We start from the raw sequence: 24389 nt of genomic DNA, 5'->3' as shown, positions 1-24389 counted from the left end.
CTTTTTCACCCTGAACTAAGTAATTTTGTCATTGTGTTTGCCGAGAACCTTCTCGGTACAACTTCAGTAACTGTTGGATCAGTTTTGGCTAAGGATATTTTATTTATTTATCTTTTTATCATTAAACGGTAAGTTACTTATAATATCTATTTGTTATTTTTATTTCCTATACTATTAATATTTACCAATTTATAAAAACACTGTATTTTGTGTTTTAATGGTCAAAATTGTTTACACATTTTAAAGTAATATTTGATTTATTATTTAGTTCTCATTGGTTAAGTTAAAAATTATTTTTTATATTTTATAAACTCATTAAATTATAACATATATAATACATGATGATTGATAAACCTTCAAATTAATTAAAAACATTCAAAATTAATTTTAGAAAAATAAAACTTATAAGACAATCATATTTTTTTACTTTTATTCGTTTATAAATATATTTATACGGAGTTAAAATATGATAATATATGTACTGAACAGTAAAAACTAAATAAAACCCAAATTTTATTTTAAAAACCATTTATAGTACTTTGGTTAAATTTAACTATAATCTATACTGTAACTACTATAAGATCATATTAAATAAGCTTTTAATAATTGTTTAAGTACATATTAGCTATAGTTATTTACTTAATTATATTCTGTTAATTTTATTTATTTGTATTTTGTATTAAAAGAACGCATACTTGCATGTGTTATCTTAGTCATATAAACATACAACATTACAAATTTGTATTCAGCAGAACCAATTTTAAGTTGTAAGCTTTAATATTGATATATTATTGAACATAAAGTGAACAATTATATACATATTTTATTATTTTACTGTAGGTATTTTAATTTTAAATGTAATATTTCACAAACTTGTAACTCAATTAAAAATTAGTTATCTTAAAAAAGAATTACATATAAATTCCAAAAACTGAAATTTTTTACTAAAAATATTTATGTATTACATTTTTTGTTATAATATTGTGTGACATCAATGATAATCTAATGGAAGAGATCTTCCCCATTAATTTTAGTAACAAATTTTACAAAGTTTTGTTTTATTACCTATTATTTATTAAATTTCCGTTATCCCTGGAAAATTCTGTTTTTCTTAGATCTACTTATGTCGACTAATAAAATGTGAACAAAAATATCAAAATTTAAAAGAATTTTTGACAATCCCTTATCAGTAAAAGTAATAATCCATTTATATTATTACTTAAATGTATTAATACACAAGATGGGTACTATATAATTTAATGAACAAAGAATTATAAATTAAACTAACGATTTAGTTAATTTCATTGAACAAAAAATTTAAAATAAGTAACATTACAAGTATACCTCAATTGATATAATTTATTTTCTACGAATAAAAATTTTATACAACTGTGAGTAATAATAAATTTATTAGTATACAATATCAAGCTATTTATAAAATTAATTAATTTCATAACTAATATTTTGGAACTACCTATAAAGGTCCAGGTTTATAATAAATAAATACTTAGTCAGTACCTGGTCACTGTTAAATTTGTAAAAGTATGAAATTGCCAGATTGGTATAAATTTCATTATGCTAATACGCCAAATTGTCCAAATTACCTAATTGTTTAATTAATATATGCCACACAAATACCTAAAGTTTAGATTAATAACAATTAACAGATTAGGTACTCAACAATTATAATATAGGTACCTAATCATAATTAAATTTATTCTGTGGAGTAATCCTGCCTTATTTCGTGCTACTTATGTAAAATGTATTATTAAAATTAGGTTCGATTAAGATAATTGTTTTTGCGTTTTTAATTGATTTTATAATTAGATGGGTACATGTAAGAAAATAATAAAACATAATAATGTATAGATTATGTATATTTTTTAATATATGTACCAAATATGAAAATTATTTGGTAAATATTTAATTTAATTTTTACTTGCTAATGGTTTTATACCTAACTCACTATTAAAGTTTTCGAGATGTAGTTTTTAGATTCTCAATATGCATAAAAAATAATACATGTCACTATTTATAAAATGGTACAAATCTTTTTATTTGAATTTTAAAAATATTTAGATATTAGTATTATATAATATATTATATATATTATATATTTAGTCGTATTTTGGTAACAATCTATACAATTTAATCAAATAATACATAATATTATAAATATATGATATGATATTTTAATATAGGCAATAATTTCCTATGTATTGTTTTATAGTTATTAATTTAAGTCTTAAAAAAATACTAAAAGTAGATAGTTCATACACACGCAGAATGGGTACCAGATGGCAGGTGCTACCGATTACCAGCTATGAATAATAAATAATTACAATAATAGCCCATAGATGGGCGTACCAATGAAAATATAAAATTAATTTTGATTCTTATTGTTTTTGATTTTATATTGAAATCATTATTTACCACACTTCCTGTCAGTGCATAGAATATAGGTACCTATTATCCGACGATTTGGGTATTCCTTTAAATTATCATTCCATGTGTTTTTTTTTGTTTTCTATTTTTTAATTGTTATTACTATTTTACTTAGAACTCATCACACTGTATATAAACTTCTATAATTATAATGTAAGAAAATAAATTCCCGATTTAAATAATTTCAATGCATATTATAATATTATGTTTCATAACATCGGATACGAACCGCCTATAACAAAACATAAATTATTCGTCCGTTGATTAAATGATCTATGACCTTAAGACCTTAAACGACTATATACGACCCTATACAAATAGCTATATGTTGCGATCGCACGATATGCAAATCAATGGCACATCCTGTGATCTATTAATTTAATGAATAAACATGTGTTTTAACATCAAACAAATGTTTTTTTCTGAATACTTATATTCATTATGTTTTTGGTGTATTAGGTACTAATGACAATAATTTCCTAATTTTAGGTAAACCAATATGTCGAGACAACAAGCCATCGAGCTTAAGATTAAAACTGATAGGGAGATAGCATTGAAGGCCGGCCGCCGTTTAGTGAAATGTGATCCTGGAGATGAAATCGTAATATCGGGGTTTTCCGGATCTTTTCCAAACTCTGACGGTCTTCCAGATTTTGCAGACAATCTTTTTAATAAAATTGACTTGATATCAGATGATAACAGAAGATGGACAATTGGTAAAAAAAATTGAATATTGTTTACGTTATAAATTATGATTATAAGTATATACTTATTCACGATGTATTTAAAATAACTATATTATTTTAGAACACCCGGAAATCCCTCAGCGAACTGGTAAACTAAATCAAGTAAATAAGTTCGATGCAGCATTTTTTGGGGTTCATTATAAACAAGCCCATACTATGGATCCTATGTGTCGTATTATTTTGGAAAAATCATATGAGGCAATAGTGGACTCAGGTAATAAGCACAATATAATTCTATATACTGTTAACTCTTGATATTTAAAATTAATTTGAAATAAATGCTCGGTACCCTGAATATCTGGTGGTGATTGAGCATTATAATTTGAGAAAATTTAATACAAGTACACTCTGTTACTCAATTATATGTTAAATTTAATGCAAACCAGCTGTCAACATTTAACAATTTTAAGTTCCTACCTTAAACCAGGGATGGGTAACTCAAAATGTCTAGGAGCTCAATTTTTTCAATATTAAAATCTAACGGACCAGATATCATATAGAAAGCAAAGAAAAAAAAGTGTCATTAAAATTAATTATTCGATAACATTTATTTTTTATTTTTATTTATTTATATTTGCAACATGTTTCAATGTGAGACTTAAAAGTCACGTAGTTACAGATAATAATTTATTAATTCAACAAAATCTACTTATATTTCTGTAGTTGAAACACGTAATTTGTCTTAAGGTTTCATCTGTTAAATGATTTTCTTTCTTAGATGATTAATTTTGGAAAATGTACTTTTACATAATAATATGTAAGTTGTTCCTAACATGGATAACATTTTTAGTATAAAATCTCGTAGAAATTCATATTTTCTAACTGATGTTTTCAAAACGACGCATAATTCTGTTTGTAGATACGATTATTGGATCTGTTAAAACTTGCATATTTTCAATAGAAGTGAAGAATATTTATTTTCTATTTAAAATTTTCAACTGCCATTGGATTATCAAAAAAATTTATCTGAGAACGCAAAAGTTCAACTTCTTCAAATCGTCTTTTGAATTTTATGATTAATTCATCTAAGTGGGTAATGCAATGTTAAAAAAAAAGAATGGGCAAGTCGCAAGTGGGTTAGGTTATTGTTATATTTTGTGGTATCGCTCTGCTTTATAGTAGAGATGGGGAGTAGGTCACTAAAATGTATGTGTTAAATTTGAATGCAATGACAGGTATCATTAGGTTAGGTTAGATATACGAAAAACGATTCTGAACGGAGATGATTGTTCAGTCTAGGATAATTAGTAGGATATATTATATTATTATCTATATTTAAATTGCAATAGATCGTTATTTTATATGATTTCATAAAAAATTTAATTTCATACGCTCATAAAATTTTTTTTATATTAACGCTAGAATTTTTTTTTTACATTCACTTGGAGGAAAACTTATGTATAACCCTGTATTTGGGTTTTTTAACATTAGGTATAAATCACAAAAATTTTACGATTTTTCAACTTCAAAATCCCTTGTACATTTTTGCGATTTTGATATATTTGTTAAAATTTGAACTTTAAATGCTTATAAACAAAATTTGTGACTAAAGATTTTTGATTTTTTTACTACAATAAGAACAACTTATAATAAACCTTGTCTTAAATTTTAAAGATTTTTAGGAAAGTAAAATTTTTTTATTGGCATTTTAAGAAAATTTTTTTAAAAAAATCGAAAATTTTAATTGTTTATAAATAGCTTAAAAAAAGTAAAAATATTTAGAAAATGTAATCGTAAATAGCTGACAACACTAATATAAACATTTGGTGAACATTTCAAGTATTTACAATGATTCGTTTTTGAGTAACAGAAAAATAAAAAAAAACGATTTTGTCAAAAACTGATTATGCGTAAAATTTTCCGTTTTTCCGTTAATTTTTTAGGGTTTTTCTTAATTCTTATGAAAACTACTGGAATTTTTTTACTTTTGACCCCCCAAAGTACTAATTAGATGAATTTTACTTTTCAAAGAAGGGCTGAAGTTAAAAATCAAAGTGATATTTTTACTCATTGTAAAATACTAAAATCAATACATTCTTCACTTCGTTCAGAATCTAGAATTATAAACTCATCGTGAAATTCTATATGTACAGCTTCATAACACGGAAAATGTATTCATTTCTTTTTAATAAATATACATATTTTTAAACATTTAATTTTTTTCTGAATTAATAACAAAATTCAGAATTATACTTTGTAGTTGTTCATTTAATTAATTTAATTGTTGAGAAATATTAGATGATGCTAATAAACATAGAAAAAATTGTGTATAAACTATTTGATTTTCAAAATAATTAGTTTCAGCTGTAATATTTATTTTACGAAAATATAATAATCTTTTTTATAATTTAGCTGCAGTTCCATACTAAATAAGAATTAATATCTACGTTTTATGAAAAACATAGGTAATAAAATAAAATACAGATGAACACTAACAATTTTTAAAGTAATTTGAAAAAGTAGAATGACGGGCTAGTTAAAAATGTACTCTGGCTATCAGTTTCCCATTTCTGCATTAAACTATTCGAGAGCTGATAGTGGAACCTAACCTAGGGAACTTATTTTATTTATAAACAATTATAATTTGTAATAATAATAATTATTAATTAATATTATTGTTATCGTCTCCCACATATGTAATATTTTGTGAAATATTTTCCACGGATATAGATACTAGTTATACTAGCGGTATTTTCAGATTTTACTAATATTATCAATTGTGCACTATCTATATTTATTTACAACTTACAAGTATTAATTATATCAATAATCAATGTAACAACTATAAAATTAAAAAATACAGGCGATTTATTTTCTGGGAAATACACTCCTCCACAGTCCTACTTAAATCTTTGATACCTAAGTAACATAATTTTTAATTAAGACAAATATTGATATATCCATATTAATTGACTTAATTGTTAGTACTTAAATAGTCAATACAATGATACGTACGCCATAATGACAAATATGAAATAACAATGACAGGTTTCTTATCATCTATTTTTTTTTAATTGGTTTTTTTTTTATATTTCGATTATTTTAAGCGTAAATACAATTTTTTTAATTTTCCGAAAATTGTTTTTTTTTTTTTGAAATGTTTTATTTTAATATTCTCTATAAATTTCCATATTTTTTGAAGCTCTGGGGAAAAAAACTGTTTTTTCCGATATTTTCCTGAATTTTTTCGGAAATTTTCCGACATTTTAATCACTAATATATAATATACACAGTAAATAGATGTTTATAATACTTACATAATTAATTATTTTTGGAAGATTTAAAAATGGAATTCATTTTTATCAGTATAATAAACATCAATAAACAGATCATAGTGTATTGAAGACCTTGTAGATATAGACTTTAAATTGACTTGTTAATTGTTTTAGATATATACCAATTACCAAGTGTTTACTGGGTTATGTGGTTTTAAATTATGATGTGACAAAAAAACTAATGTAGCAGGCAGTACACTATAACCGGCCTATCTTACATAAAATATATTGACAATATTGTATCAAATCATTTTAATAATATCAATATAACATTGTTAGGTATTAATTATTATTCATTACATACCTACTTATTTAAATTTTTCATACCACTCAAAAACTAATAATTAAGTTTTTCAAAAGTCTTATTAAGCATTACTTTTTAATTTATTTATATTTTAAGACGATATACAACTGCGTATATTGTCTCAGTTTTACAAACATATAATATAGCAAATTTTCCTGTAATGAAACAAATTTTATATTGTTAGTTTTCATATTATAGTGGATTAATCGATGATCAAGCTAAAACTATTGGGTCTGTATTGACTGTATTCTCTCGTTAGTTTTTTATAACATTTTATTTATTAAACAACTTATGAACATTTTTATACCTGTGTTTTACAAATCCACGCTAAATTCGTATTAAAATTAAAATATCGTAAATTATGTAAATAACATAATGAGAAACACTTTTTATGTTCTTGTAAGTTGACCTTAGAACACTTATGAAATTAAATTTTGCTCATTTCGTTTTGATATTTTTAAACTACTGTAAGTACAACATAGTATTACATTTTTAAACTGAGAATGGATTACTAAATAATTTGTGAATTTTCTTGATTTCAATACCTATAAAAAAAAATAAAAATACCTAAAAAAAATCTATTTCGTAACATTATTTATATTAAACTTTTATTAACGATTGTTCAAACTACATAGGATAATTTTTACATCTAATAAATACATTCAGTGTATTTTTGGTTTTTGTCATGTTTAGTTTACGTTAGAAATTACATAAAATATAACTAGTATAAGTAGGTATAATAATCTATATTACTTAAATTATATCTCTAATAATTATTTAAAAATTTAAATATTTGAAATATTTTATTTAGTTTATTATCTTTTCTAATAAATTTAATTTAATTTTAATATTTAGGTTATATGAGGAAAAATTAAAGTTTGTCGTTGCAGAAATTATGCATTTTTATGTTATAAACTATTGTAGTTTTAAACAGCTATTATTTAATGACAAAATCACCCTAAATTATATCATTAACATTTTTACTATAGTAATGAACATGTATCTTAAACTTTTTAATATTAGGTTTTTCTAGATGATTAAAGATTTTTATAAGATACAAATTAAGTGATCTCGAATAAATTAAGTTAGGATATTAAAAACATACATTAAACTCATTTTAATAATGGTTAAAATTTGAAAATAAAATAATATTCAACTTTTTGATGTTGTTATTTTAGGCAATTCCCCGAAGTCATTAAAAGGATCAAAAACAGGAGTGTTTGTTGGAGCTTGCTTTAGTGAGTCAGAAAAAACTTGGTTTTATGAAAAACTTCAAGTAAATGGATTTGGACTTACTGGTTGTGCTCGAGCCATGCTTGCTAATAGGATATCTTATTGGTTAGGTGTAAATGGTGAGTAATATTTTTTTCAAATATTCTTAAAAAAGGGCAACGGGCTTACATTATATGTTGTTTCTGTCTTATAAACTTACAGCATAGATATCAAATTTGCGATCAACAGAACCAACTTTAAGATATTAAATTTTATACTAAAGTGAATTAGTTTATTAAACTATTATACAACTTAAAAGTGAGCATATTATCTAGAGAATTTTGTAAGTTTTTATTGATATTTTAATTTTAAAATGATTTATAGTAAAAAAAAAAATAGTCACAATTATAGGCGTTATAGCAGTGTCATAGCCAGGGGGGGCTATAGCCTCCCCTATTGACAGCATTTTTCATATTGTCTTGAAATATTTAAATTTAAATATGGAAATTGTCTTACAAATTTTAATTATTTAAAATAGTAAATATGTTAATGGCAAACCAACGTTAGTATGTTATCAGTATATTTGTTTGGTTTTGTTTTTGTTTTTCAATCATTCTAGTTAAAAGTATTTAACCCCCCCATAAATCCTGGCTACGCCACTGCGTTATAGCTATAGTTAAAATATTACAATTTTAAAATGCTCATAAGTCATAACTCTCTTTCAAAAGTAGATATCAATAAAATGAGATTCCACAGATGATAAATCTCTTCTATCTTTAAGTTTGAGAATAGACCAATTCGCTTTAGTATTAAAGCAAACAACTTAAAATTGGTTCTGCCGGAGCTAAATGCAAGTTTGATAATGTGTTAAAGTTTGTAAGATGCAGATAGTACATACATGGTATTATCGAGTTGAAGTGTAAGTAAATAATTATAGTGTTTCAGTATTTGTTTTGTATAATAAGAATTAAACTATAATTTTCTTATGTATACAGGTCCTAGCTATTCAGTAGATTCTGCTTGTTCTTCAAGTTTATATGCATTGGAACACGCTTATAAGGCTATTCGAGATGGACACTGCGATTCTGCACTTGTTGGAGGTTGTAACTTGTGTCTCCATCCATATGTGTCTCTGCAGTTTGCACGTTTGGGTGTACTCAGTGCGGATGGTCGATGCAAATCTTTTGACGAAGCGGCTAATGGATATGTTAGATCAGAAGCAGTTTGTGTTCTGTACTTACAAAAAGCGAAAAATGCTAAACGAGTGTATGCAAAAGTTGTGCATGCTAAAACAAACTGTGATGGGTATAAAGAACAAGGAATAACTTATCCTTCGGGACCATTGCAACAAAGATTATTAGAAGAGTTTTACGAAGAGTGTGAAATAAAGCCCAGTGATTTAGCTTGGATAGAAGCACACGGAACAGGAACTAAAGTATGTACAAATTTAATATTAAACAATATGTTTAATGTATATTTAATATTTAATATTTATAATACATAGGTTGGGGATCCAGAAGAAGTGAAAGCTCTAGAAAATGTGTTTTGTCCTGGTCGCACAGAACCGTTATTGATTGGTTCTGTAAAATCTAATATTGGTCATTCGGAACCTGCCTCTGGCTTATGTTCTGTAGCTAAAGTTATCATAGCTATGGAAACTGGTTTTATACCTCCTAACATCAATTTTAACACTCCAAGAGAGGATATTACAGCATTTCACAATGGTCGTATAAATGTGGTGGCTGAAAAGACACCTTGGAATGGTGGTTTAGTTGGTATTAATTCATTTGGGTTTGGTGGTGCTAATTGTCACGTATTACTTAATTGGAACAATAAAAGTAAAATTAACAATGGGCTACCTGAAGACGATTTGCCTAGATTAGTCGTAGCATCTGGTAGAACTGAAGAAGCTGTAACCACTATATTAAACGATGTAAGTCATATAATTATATATACTTATTTGATATAGAAATGTTTAATTGATAAATAATTTTATTTTAAATTTTAGTTATTGTCAAGATCGTTGGATAAAGAATATGTGCGTTTATTACATGATATTCAAGCAGAGCAGATTCCTGGGCATATTTATAGAGGATATACTATCATAAATAAAGATTTTAAAACAAACCACTCAATAGATTTCCAAGTAAACAAGTCATATTTTTATTTTATAATTTAAATATTTTTATAATTATTTATCATAAGTATATTTTATTTAGTATTATTCCGGAGAAGTACGTCCTGTATGTTTTGTATTTTCTGGAATGGGTTCTCAGTGGACTGGAATGGGTAAATTATTGATGAAATTACCAATTTTCAATGAATCAATTTTAAAGAGTCATACCGTTTTAAAAGAATTTGGAATTGACTTAATAAAAATAATTACTACTGCTGATCCTAATATATTAAATAATTCAGTTAACTCGTTTGTGGGAATTGCAGCTATGCAAGTAAATATTTGATTTTTATGCCTTTAATAAAGTTTAAATTTAAATTTAGAAGTATAATATTTTTAATTTAATTTAGATTGCGTTGTTTGATGTGTTGATTACTATTGGAATTACTCCAGATATTATCATTGGACATTCATTCGGAGAATTATTGTGTGCATATGCTGATGGCTGTTTAACATCTGAACAGACTATTCAAGCAGTTTATTACTATGGCGTAGCTATATTAAATTCTAAGATTCCTTTAGGTGCAATGGCGTATGTTGGTATTGGATATAATCAAATTAAAGATTTACTTCCAACAAATGTTGAAGTGGCTTGCCATAACTCGCAAGATAGTTGTACGATATCTGGGTTGAAAGAATCAGTTGAACAATTTATACTTAAATTAAAATCAAAAGATATTTCAACGCAAATAATAAATACACTAAATATACCATATCATTCAACATTCATTAAAAAAGTAATCCCATCGTTATTAGAACATCTGAAAAATATTGTGACAAATCCTAAATTACGGTCAGGAAAATGGATAAGTACTTCAATACCAGAAGAACAATGGGGTGAAGATAAAGCAAAATATTTTTCTGCTGAATATTGTGCAACCAATTTACTAAATAGTGTATTATTTGAAGAAACATTTGAACATGTACCAAAAGGGTCTGTACTGATTGAATTAGCTCCACACGGTGTTCTTCAAGAGGTTTTGAATCGATCACATAAAAAAAATATTACCAATGTAGACTTAGCTTCCAAGAATCATAAAGATGGACTTGGTTATCTACTGTCAGCTATTGGAAAGTAAGAATAATTATAATATTTTTGTTATATACTTTAACTATTTCCATTTTATGAAGAATATTTGAAGCTGGTCTCAATCCAAGAATCAGTAAACTTTACCCGGATATTGAATTTCCGGTTAGTCGAGGTACTCCAATGATTGCACCTTTAGTACGATGGGAGCATTCAGAAGATTGGTATGTGACGATGTATCGTGTTCAAGACAAAATTAAATCTGGTGAACGAAATATTTCAATTTCTTTGAAAGACGACGAATATGAGTATTTATCTGGTCACGTAATTGATGGAAGAAATTTATTCCCAGCAACTGGATATTTGGTACATATTTTTAATTACATTATTCATTTTTAATGACCCTTAAAATTATTTAGTGCCCTATATAAACTATATGAAATATTTTTTTCATACTTTTAATAATATATAATAAAATAATCATTTCTAATCATTTTTTTTTAAGTTTGTTACTTCTATTTTAAAATCTTTAAATATAATTAGATTCACATTTATTGGAAATAGTGTATATGTTTCAAAAGTTCTCGAATTGTTTTTTTTATAATTTAAAATTGGGTAAATTATCGTATTATGATAAATCATGCCTCATTAATCAGTCATTTCTTTAAAACTTTAGAAGAAAATCAATTAGATCATACGTCTCACACAATTTTTATTACAGATTATTTTTTATGTTAATTTAAGGAAAATCATTTTAATATTTATATATGTATACATTAAGTGTAGACTCACGTAGTATATAACATAAAGAAGGAAAGCAAATTTATTTTGTCTTAATTACGCATTGGCCTTTAGTTCCTTTGTGTTGACACATTTTATAATAGGTTTATTATTAATATTTAATACTTAAACTTAAATCAAATTATATGCTACAATAAGTTTTTAAAATTAACCTTCATTATTTTTAAATTTATATTTTGTTAGTTTATCAAATCATGCTTATATTTGTATTAATTGAATAGGTTATGGCATGGGAAACACTTGCTTTAATGCGAGGAGAACTGTATTCTGAAGTACCAGTTGTATTTGAGAATGTTCGTTTTCAAAGAGCAACTAATATTCCAAAAGATGGAAATGTAGAATTTATTGTAATGGTACAAAAAGGCAGTGGTACGTTTGAGGTAGTTGAAAGTGGTGCGCCAGTTGTTACTGGTCGTTTGTACATTCCTACCGATGTTAACAACGAGATGATTGACATGCCTCCACATCCAGACGAACCAAACGATACAGATTTAAATATAAAGGATATTTACAAAGAATTAAGATTACGAGGCTATAATTATAAAGGACTGTTTAGAAGTTTAAATCGTGTCAATCTTGATGGTAAACTTAAACAATAATAATATCAAGTTGTTTTTTTTTATTTGTTATTGGTTTTTTTTTTTTTTGATTAGCTACTATTGGAAGAGTTGGATGGTTTAATAACTGGGTTGCATTCATGGATAATATGTTACAAATTCAAATATTAAGAGAAGACACAAGATCACTTTTTGTGCCTACCTCATTACAGAAACTTTTTATTAATGTAAAAAAACATGCTACAGTATTACAAACTCTCCCAGAAGATAAACCGGGTAATTAATGTATTCATAATTTATTAGTGTCCAATTTTTAATTATTATATATTTTATACGTCGGAATCCCGTCAACTAATGTTTTTTTTTTTATCTTTTTCGTGAAATCATGTTTGAATTAAATTATTTGTGTATACCACATGTATACTTATTAGTTATTAGTTATTATCTAATATCTTTACACATTTTATGTATAAATTTTATACTATATTTTAAATAAATAAGCAAATTGATATACATTATATTATGTAAGTTGTTAAATTTCAGAGTTTCCTGTTTACGTGTACCCAGAAATAGACCTTATTCAATCCGGTGGCGTAGAAATTCGAGGACTTCACGCAAATGTAATTGCTAAAAGGAAGCCATTAGCTGATCCAGTTTTAGAGAAATATATATTTGTTCCGAATATTATTGAAACAGTAAATAAATAGAAATAAATTTATAAATAAATCATTAGTTAATATTTTAATCTTTATTATATTTGTAGGGTTATACGTTGGAAGAAATAGTGCGTATTTCTTTGCATTTAGTTATTGAAAACCTCATGGGCATTAAAGTAAAAACTGTAGAAATTTTAAACAAAACTTTTAACCCGGATGTACAAATTCTTAGCCCCATCATTCTTGAAGTCTTAGCTGACTTACCACTTATACAGGTTTGAATATATATTTATTTTTTACTCGTACACTTATTTATTAAATTCATTATTGAAGTTTTAAACTGGTCAGGGCTAATTACATACATTAGAATATTTATAACAATCGTTCGTTAATAATATAATAATAATTTGAAGAAAAAACAATGAATCACCATATACAATAATACAATATAATAATAATACTTATAGTTGGGTATTAACAAAACATATGGAATTACAGTAATTTTTAAATGAATAGAAAATTGGTGATATGAACAGATATTTTTAATTCATTTAAAGTTTTCATAATTCTGTAAAGGGAAGTTTCGTTTGCATAATTAGTTACTTACTTCTGTATTTAAATAAAATGTATTTTTATACCGTATATTTATAAGTATATACGTACTATACACGTACATATATTTTTAGCCCGAAGTATCTATTCTATCTGATGGAGCTCATCCTCAATTGAAAGAAATAGGATCCAATATAACGGTGGAAGATAAAAAGTTGGCTACGGATCAATCGGTGTTATTCGCTGTTGGATCAGAAGTTTTACAAGACTCTAAATATCTGGAACAAGTTTATGCCACTCTTAAACCAGGTGGATTTTTACTGACACGTGAGCAATTAAATGCCAAATATCCACAAGATTCTGTAGAAGTCTGCCTAGATGCTTCTTTAGAACAAGAACGTTTAATGCTTGTTAGAAAAGTATGAAACATAGTACCTAATAAACTAATAAAATATTAAGATACAAAATATAATTTTTTATTGTAAACATCGTTATAGCCTTTGGAGCAAAACATTGTTCCAATTGTAGTTAAAATATCAAGCACAGAATTTTCGTGGTTACCTGTATTACAAAAATTATTAAAAGCTGATGATGCTTCTGTAAGCCAAAAAATTGTTCTTGTCAGTGAAAATGATCCTACTAATGGTATAGTTGGATTTTTAAATTGTATCAGAAAAGAACCGGGTGGTGAAAGAATTAGGTATGTAATATATATATATATGTATATAAATACACATATGATTTTTTTGAATCAATAATTATTAGGTTAAATTTAACTATAAAATCAATTTGAACATATTATTTAAAATGTTTTTATACTATATACATTAAATTTAAAATAACTGAACACTGTTTTAATATATTTTTAGATCGTTTTAATTTTAACCGACTATTTCTAAAATAAAGCCCTAAAAATTGTTATAATGTTATATACATAGACCTTATACTTAGTAGTTAAAGTTTATGGTTATAATTATTATATAGTAGGTATTGTAAAATGATTGATTCATGTTTATGACTTAGTTTTTAATTTAATTAATGAATAATATGATACTAAAGTTGTTACATGAAATAATTTGATAGATATTGAGTGGAAAATATATTATATAAGCTCATAATTTATTAATTTTTCCGTTTCCCCTCGATGCCCAATTTCTCAAAATCAGACAAGTGTTTACCGTGCTTCCGTCTAAATAATTCTGTACAATTAATACATTAATTTATTTTTAATTTTACAAAAAGTATTTTTTTTAGATTCTGAGAAAAATTCCTTTTTTCATTAACGTTTTTCTTATTTTCCGATAATATTTCCTCAAAATATTAAGGGATATGCCGAAAATATTCCGTTTGAGGAAAAAACAGGTAGATTTCAACGATAGACCTTTGGATTGGGATTACCTTGTACTCTCATGTATGTATTATAAAAAAATATTTAAATATATAAAAAGTGGGTAAGTAGGAAACCATTTTGCTGACCTGCTGTACAGTTAAGTGTCAAGTATATTTCGTCATTGAGTAGGTATAGTTATTAGGTAACTTAAATGGATTTGTTACATTCAACTAAAAATCATTTCATACGAAAATTAATTCTATGCGCAGATAGTCAGTAGTTTAAGCCTATATAACTAAATCTATTATTATTATTTATTTATAATAACAGTATTTATAATTTATTGTTATTCTTGTAATAAATTACAAATTATTAGATTCTGAGCGAATAAATTAGTTTTACAGTATTTCATTTTTGTTAATGTGTCTGAAGATTGAAAAATTTTCTTATAACAAAAAAGAGCTTTAATCTTCAATATTGAGTGTTGTCTATACTGTGACGCACAGAGAAATCTTGAGAGCACATGCAGTTAATTAAAGTATCATCACTATTATCATTCACCTTTTTTTTTTATAAGTAAACAAAATACTCTTTGTACTCCATTAAATTTGTATTTACATAGATAATTCACAAAAATTAATTATTATCAGTGGCAGATCCAGAAGGGGGCTATTGGGGCGATCGCCTCCCCCGTTCTCTCAAAAAAAATAGTTTCCTGATTTTAGTTTTTGACGTAATTATACTTCAAGGGTAACAAAATTATAGTGATATATTTTTTTATTACTATTATTTACTATAAAAAATATTTTTTTTTGTTCTGTACGAGACTGTGGAAAGTAACATATGTATGTACCTAAATAAATACTTTATCAAAATTAATGTGTGCCCTTTAAAAATCGTCCCCTTGTTATCTTGGTCTGGATCCGCCCCTGATTATTATGATACACATTTTAAGTTTTCATGTGACATCTGCAGTTATTTATAACCAACCCTTCTCGCGAATATTTTCTATCGCATCACTTGCAGCTAACCCGCCTGGGTGGTGTATTAGATATAATATTAATACTTTGCATAATTGTGTAAAGAAGGGAGAGAAGTCAAAAGTATAAAATTTCTCGTAAATTTTTTTTTTTTTTGAATTAGAAAAATTATCAAAAATTAATTTATAGGTATTTGCAACACTAGTTTACAGTAAAATCGTAAATATATTTTTGGAATATTATAATTCAAACATTAAAATTAGCCTTAATATATACATGTTTGACATTTTTATCAAACATTAATTATATTAATTTAAGTTATTTATAGTGTTGTTTTAAACATATTAATTTAACTTAATTATATTTGTTTATAATTTGTGTATCTATTTGTTCTATCAACGACTCGTAAGTAGGACTCCTACATTGCCTAAATATAATATTAAAGGCATACAGATATTAATCCATAAACATTAGTAAATTGGAACGCTTTGAGTTCTAATTTTCAGCCACGTGTATAAAACTGCATTTCCTAATGCCATATATTGACTTAATATTAAACTAAACCTATATTGATTATGTAATATATTATAATATATTAATATTTATTTTACTTTTTGTTTTAGATGTGTATTTATAATGGATAAATCTGCACCAAGTTTTTCTTTAAATGAACCTTTATATAAAACACAATTAAAAAAAGATTTAATATTAAATGTTTACAAGAATAAAGTTTGGGGATCGTACAGACATTTATTGCTAGGACCTCCGTCTTTAATTGAAGCTCAACATCGTTATGTTAATACCTCAATTCGTGGTGATTTGTCTTCTTTGAAATGGTTTGCGGGATCTATTGTTCCGTTTACAAAACCACCAGTTGAATCGAACTTATTGCATATTTATTATACCGCTTTGAACTTCAGAGATATTATGTTAGCTACAGCTAAGCTAGCACCTGAAGTTATAGCAAGAGGCCGCATTAATCAAGAAAGTGTAATCGGTTTTGAATATTCTGGTCGCACTGAGAGTGGCGAAAGACTCATGGGAATGATAACGTCACGAGCTTTATCAAATATACTTGTATATGATCCATATTTGGCATGGAAAGTACCAGATAGTTGGTCATTAGAAGATGCAGCAACTGTTCCAGTAGTTTATGGAACAGTACGAGATTTAAGCTTATGTTTAAGTGATATAAATATTAACATTTTTATTTTCTTAAGGTAATATACGCTTTGATTGTCAGTGGTCGAATGAAACGTGGTGATTCGGTACTTATCCACGCTGGAACTGGTGGAGTCGGTCAAGCTGCTATAACAATAGCACTTTATTATGAATGTGAAATTTTCACAACAGTTGGAACTGCAGAAAAAAGGGAGTTTATCAAAACCCATTTCCCACAGGTAAATACAACTTAAAGAAAAGAATAACAAAATATTTGTTAAATAATTTATTTTAAATACATAATCTCTAGATCCCTGAAAGCCATATTGGAAATTCAAGAGATTCATCGTTTGAACAAATGATCATGATGGAAACTGACGGCAAAGGAGTTGATTTGGTATTAAATTCATTGTCAGAAGAAAAACTTTTAGCATCAGTGAGATGTTTAGCAACTGGTGGTCGATTTTTAGAAATAGGAAAATTTGATTTAGCCAACAACAGCATGTTAGGTTGAGTAATACCTTTATTTTCTACATTAAATATTTTGATTTAACTTAATTACTTTTATTTTAGGTATGGAATTATTTTTGAAAGAAATAAGTTTCCATGGTGTTATGTTGGATACGTTGTTTGAAAGTTCAAATGAATGGAAACAAATATTCCAACGCCAAGTGCAAGAAAACATTGATTCTGGAGCAATAAGACCATTAGTGCGCACAGTTTTTGAATGCGATCAGGTAGAACCAGCTTTCAGGTACATGGCAGCAGGTAAACATATTGGTAAAGTATTGATAAAAATTCGAGATGAAGAAGAAGATCGTTTTATTAAACCACAATCTATAAATGCATTGGCATATCCAAGAGTAACTTTTGACAAGGATTCATCTTGTATTATTTGCGGTAATTGATATTATACATTTTATATAATATTATGTAATATATAGACTATAGAGTTTATACTAAAATTTAATACTGTAAAGGTGGTTTGGGTGGTTTTGGTCTTGAATTGGCTGACTGGATGGTTTTAAGAAATTCGCGAAATATCGTTCTTACTACAAGAACAGGTATACGTAATGGATATCAAGCATTGAGAAAACGCATATGGGAATCGTATGGAGCTAACGTAGTAATTTCAACTGCTGATATAACTACTGAAGAAGGAGTTATACAATTACTTAACGAAGCAAATCGGTTGGGACCAGTTTCTACAATTTTTAATCTCGCCGTAGTAAGTACAATAATTATAGATATTTTAATAAACATAAATACTTTAGTTAATACTATATATAAAATACACTTAGTAAACAGTTTATACATAACAAGGTTTGTATGAATTATATTTATGATATATTATTTATGGGCGTAAATGGATTAAGTGAGAAACTATGTGAAAGATCAAAGATGTTTCACTAGATTATAATACCTTTATATATTATTATTTATTTATTTTATATTTTATAAGTTATGTCATTATTTCATAGTGAAGTGATAATAAGGAACAGTATTAGGTCCTATATTATTTATTATATTTATTAATAATCACCTTGAAATTAAAATAAATAACCACACAAAATTATTCAGTTTTGTTGATGATACGACTATACTAATATCTGAAAAATTAATAGTCACTTTATACAACGAGTCGACAGAAATTTTAAATATGGTCTATGCTTGATTTTATAAAAACAAATTAAAACTAAAAAAGTTATATTTTTAATTTAATTACAATCTCTATAGGTACTTTTATTAATATATTTCAATCTGGGGAGGTATTTTTAGTAATTGTTTATTTAGTTTTATTATTACTATATACTGTGTTATTAAATACCTATTTATTATTTATTTCAATACAAACTAATATTTACTAAATATATATATAAGACGACATAAGATTATGCCGTTTATTAAATATTAATATTGATAATTTTAAAAGCTTTGAGTTGTTTAAAATGTGTGTGAAACGCCAGGATTTCTCAAATATTTAAATTATTTTTCCCCTTCCTTTTTTAGTATGGATTTTCTCATAATATTATTGTATAATTATATATATATATATTAATCATTTTTTCTATTTGAGTAATGAATATCAGAATATCGATAAGAAAGGCTTTTCCAGCTCAAGCTTAGCTTTTAGGGGGTAATGCAATATTTAAAACTAATTAAATAATCAAAAATGTATTGTATATATATTATTTTTGCAAGTTTTAAATACATAATATTATTACAATATTTGTTTAGGTTTTGAAAGATGCATTATTTGAAAATCAAACAGAAGAAGATTTTAAAGCATCGGCTGGACCAAAATCTATTGCTACGTCATTGCTCGATAAATATTCTAGAAAAATGTGTCCGAAGTTAAAACATTTTGTAATTTTTTCGAGTGTAAGTTGTGGTCGTGGTAACGCTGGTCAAACTAATTATGGTATGTCTAATTCGGTAATGGAAAGAATATGTGAAATTCGTCATTCGGAAGGATTACCAGCTTTAGCCGTTGAATGGGGGGCTGTTGGTGAAGTGGGTCTAGTGGCTGATATGGCCGAAGATAATCAAGAAGTAGTCATCGGTGGTACTTTACAACAAAAAATTGGCAATTGCTTAGAAATATTGGATGATTTGCTAACTCAAAAAAAATACCCTGTTGTCTCGAGCATGGTAGTTGCAGAAAAACGTGCATCCAGTAGTAATGCAGGAACTATTGTTGATACTGTAATTAATATACTTGGTCTTAGGGATTTAAAAACAATTAGTTTACATTCAACCTTAGCAGAATTGGGTATGGATTCAATGATGGCTGTTGAAATCAAGCAAACATTGGAAAGACAATTTGAAGTATTTTTAACGCCTCAAGACATCAGAAGTATGACATTTGCAAAGTTGCAAGAAATCGGATCTTCGGATGATAAAGAAAAGAAAGACGACGCTGAACCAAAGTCAATTAGTCAATTGCCTGATGTAGGATTGAATTATCTCATACGAGCTGTAGGAGAAGAATCTTCTGCTTATAATTCAGTGATGCGCATTCCATCTTTATGTGAAAATGGTTCTATAGTCGAACAACCGACCACCAAATTACAAACGTTATTCGTTATACCCGGCCTCGAAGGTATTTCATCAATGATGGAACCTTTGTCCAAAAATTTAAATATGCAAGTCTTATGTTTACAATACGACATTATTGGCACAGCAACTTCTATTGAAGAAATGGCTGCTAGTCATTATACAGTAAGTAAAAGTTGTAAATATAATTTAACTTTGACTCAAACATATTTGATTACAGTTGATTGAACAACGATTGTCGGCTGATCAAGAATTTTTAATCGTGGGCTATTCATTTGGTGGGCTTATTGCCATTGAAGTTTTGAAAATTTTGGAAAATAATAATCGTTCAGGTAAATTGTGGTTGATTGATAGCGCTCCACAATTTTTGAAAATGACCACTGAAATAGCAATTCGTGGTGATAAGCCACAAGACCAAGAAATTCAAGTACAACTAATACTGAGGTTCCTTGATTTAGTTTGGCCTCACAATAAAATTGACGTAAGTTAGATTTTTTTTATAACATACCTAATATAAAAACTTTTTGAATTTTTGTTTTAGTTTATAAATGATCTGTACCAAGTTGATTCATGGGAGGAACGTTTAAATTATTTCACTAACAAAGTCCCTGACGATGTTGTATATAGTAAAGATTATCAAAAACAATTATTAAGCAGTGCTTATATTAAATTGAAAGCCATTATTAATTATGATGGAAAACCAAACGGTAGCTTAAAAACTCGTGCTCTATTAATACGCCCCACTGAACATGTTCTACCAATCTCTGAAGATTATGGACTCTCGGAGGTATTATCATTATAAAATAATTATTTTGTACATTAAATAAACATAATTTTTTTTTCTGTTTATCAATAGTATTTCAAATCGGCAGTCATGGTACACTTTGTTGAAGGAAATCATTATTCAATATTAGAAAACAAAAAAGTTGCTGAACTTATTTTTCAGTCCTTGTCACCTAAAGATTTATAAATAGTCATTATTTGAGAATTGTATTCAATCAATTTATTTATTTAAATAATAATAATAATAAAAAAAAAAAACAGAAACATAATGATTGGACTGAAATAAGTTTTTAGAGATTTTATTTTCTTATTTGTCTTGCTCCTACAAAACAGTTGTTAAATGTTAAATCTAATAAATTTCCAATTTATAATTTATTTTATAACCTATTATGATAAATAACATTGACAGATTAGTTTCGAAGCAATTATAAATTGAAAAAACAGTAATTATATTTGTACTATTATGATTAATTTTAATATAGTTATGTTTTAGGCCTGACTACAACTTTTATTAGTAATCGTAAGGATTTTTTTTGTTATTTACATTGCGGTTGGAAATGTTTTTTTTACATTATACAGACATAATATACATTTTAAGTTGCAGGGTTAAAGACTTAATGGTCCCAAAAAACCTTAAAATAAGCATGCATTTATGCCCTAAAGAACCACTAAATATGCTATTAAAATATACATTAAAAAAATTATAGTATTGAATAAAATATTTTTATTTTAATATCTAGATAATATTTGCAAAATTGCCAAAATTATAAACTATTTATTATTATTTTCTTTTCCAATTAATTTTCTTTGAATCACGCTTTATGAAAAACATTCAAACAATAATTATAAAATATTTATTTTATATAAATAAAACCATCATACTAATATTTCTGGTTCAGAAAATCTATTTAAAATCAAGCTTTTCTTTATATAACTATAAAACCTACACCTTTGTATAAATAATTTTCAAATTGCACTTATAAATAAAAAATGGTCAAATAATGCGTCTATAAATTTTAAATATAGATACATTCGTTTTACTATGAAATAAGATTATATTTTATTTAACTATGTTTTTAATGATTTTTGAAAAACAAGCAAACTCTTAGAAGTCCCCTGCAGTCTTATACATACCGTCCTCTTAATCATATTTATAACTTATTATATAATAACTTAAAAAATCTTTATATATATATATATATATATATTCTATATGAACTATATGTAGGTAGTATGTACGCCTATTATAATATTGTATTTGTATAGGTGTCTGCTATACTATAATATGTTGGCTAACTAAATTTGTTTATGTATTTTTATGGTATAAAACTTATTGAAAAATCCATTGAATCTAGTTGTTTATATAATGTTTGTATGTATAATGTAATGAAAATTACATTCCGAACAGTTTAGGGAAGAGGAACCTACGTTATAACTTATAGCTAAACTGACTGGCAATGCTATTTTTTTGCATCGAACTTGATATTATATAAATTATAGAATTATAATAATAAATTAACAAACGAGAAAACTCATTTTGGTTATTTTCTTTTGAAACAGAACCTATAGGTACCTATATTAATAGTGTATAATAAAATAAATAATATATTGTACCAAATAAAATAAAATCTTGAATGTTAGTTGAATGATATTTCAATCGCTTTTGGATGGTTGTCATACTTATATTACCTATTTATAGTATTTATTATGTATACCTAATTTTTTTATGCACATTTTTTAATAATAATTGTAATGATAATATTATTTTATATTTTTATATTATTCAATCAAATTTAGAATAATAATGTTTTGAAACAGAAGTTTAATAAATTATAAATTTCCTCGAAATCCAACGATTGTGCAAAAAGGAAGAGCGAAATACCAAATTATAAGGATCCTATATTATATACAAACTTAAACAAATTAGGCTCAGATCTAGAGGAGGAGTGCTAGGGTTTAGTAGTAACGGAGAGTAACGGAAAAATGGGAATTTCCACGCATAATCAGTTTTCGACAAAATCGATTTTTTATTTTGCTGTAACTCAAAAACAAATCAATGTAAATACTTGAAATTTTCAACCTTATGTTTATATTAGCTTTATCTATTTACGATTAAATTATAATATTTTAACTTGTTTTAAGCTATTTATAGACAATTGAAATTTGGAATTTCAAAAAATCTTTAAACATTTTTAATAGAAGGTTTATTATAAGTTGTATTTATCGTAGTAAAAATCATTTCACAATTTTTATTTATAAGTATTAAAGTTTAAATGTTTACAAAGTATGTTAAAATCGCGAAAATTTGCGAGGAATTTTGAAGTTGAAAATTCATACAATTTTTGTAATTTATATCTAAGGTTAAAAACCCAACACAAGGTTCTCCATAACTTGTTTTTTAAATAACTTCAAAAAAAAACTCCTGCGTCAATATAGAAAACATTTTATGACTGTATGAAATTTAATTTTTTACGAAATCGCGTAAAATAACGATAAATCCTAAAACGAATTAAAATATTTGTTGTTATTTGTTTTTTAAAAAGTATATAAGTCGTAGAAACTTGAAACTTTTACCAGTAGCTATTCGAGAAAATTTGAATGTATAGGTAATATTAAAATATGACAAATTATCTCCGTTCAGAATCGTTTTTCGTATATATAGTGAACCTGACATTGCATTCAAATTTAACTCATCCTTTATAGTGACTTACTCTCCACTTCTACTATACACTATATAGTAGAGCGATACCCACTTGCTCACCCTTTTTTTTTAAATTTGTTTTTAAAGTTGCTACTCATATTGAAAATGTTCATCCTTTTGAAAATTTGAATATTAAACACTAATGCACACTAATTTTGTAAACTAAAAAACGGCCTTGCCTTCAGAATGGACTGGATGAAGTGTACAGAATACCAACGCCGGATTAAAAGTTAAAGACGCCGGGGGCAAAATAAATTCCCCCCCCCGTGGCCCCGTTAGACACACGGCACTCCAAAATACGTAATCTGCTTAACCTTATTAGCACCCCCCATGAAAAAATCCTAGATCCGACACTATACTAGCGCACAATTTAGAATGCAGAATATTGTAACTTATTGTGTACCTACTATGTAACACATTAAATAAATCATTAGGTACGATTAATTTTGAAAATACAGTTTTTGCGAAAAATTAACGAGGGCCTTTACACGATTGCGTGACTTTTATGATTCATTAATTCATCGGTGTTTTTTTTTTTGTCGTAATGCTAGAGTGACAAAATTTTTGTTTTGTTATAGGTAATCCGAATTTTTTCTTTTACGATACGAATTATAATTAAAAAAGTG

General features: G+C 26.3%; 1 protein-coding gene across 2 annotated transcripts; it reads left to right on the top strand.

The window, feature by feature from the left end:
* Positions 1-21: 21 nt before the first annotated feature.
* Positions 22-21795, top strand: LOC113554723 (fatty acid synthase). Of its 2 annotated transcripts, XM_026958687.1 has the most exons (25): positions 22-128; positions 2935-3161; positions 3253-3405; positions 7949-8122; positions 8978-9417; positions 9487-9915; positions 9991-10128; positions 10202-10432; positions 10509-11233; positions 11290-11551; positions 12208-12568; positions 12640-12819; positions 13087-13238; positions 13307-13474; positions 13886-14170; positions 14249-14451; positions 16685-17222; positions 17282-17461; positions 17533-17731; positions 17796-18122; positions 18203-18450; positions 19461-20444; positions 20500-20760; positions 20821-21066; positions 21136-21249. In XM_026958687.1, the coding sequence occupies exons 2-25, from the start codon at positions 2945-2947 to the stop codon at positions 21247-21249; spliced, it is 7215 nt and encodes a 2404-aa protein (XP_026814488.1). In that variant the 5' UTR covers positions 22-128; positions 2935-2944. The 2 variants fall into 2 exon arrangements, with proteins under 2 accessions (XP_026814488.1, XP_026814487.1); XM_026958686.1 differs by lacking the exon at positions 22-128 and having other exon boundaries at positions 2945-3161; positions 21136-21795.
* Positions 21796-24389: the final 2594 nt, after the last annotated feature.

This window comes from Rhopalosiphum maidis, chromosome 2 (genome assembly GCF_003676215.2).
Source record: "Rhopalosiphum maidis isolate BTI-1 chromosome 2, ASM367621v3, whole genome shotgun sequence".
Lineage (NCBI taxonomy): Eukaryota > Metazoa > Arthropoda > Insecta > Hemiptera > Aphididae > Rhopalosiphum > Rhopalosiphum maidis.
This window is presented reverse-complemented; position numbering and strand designations above follow the sequence as displayed.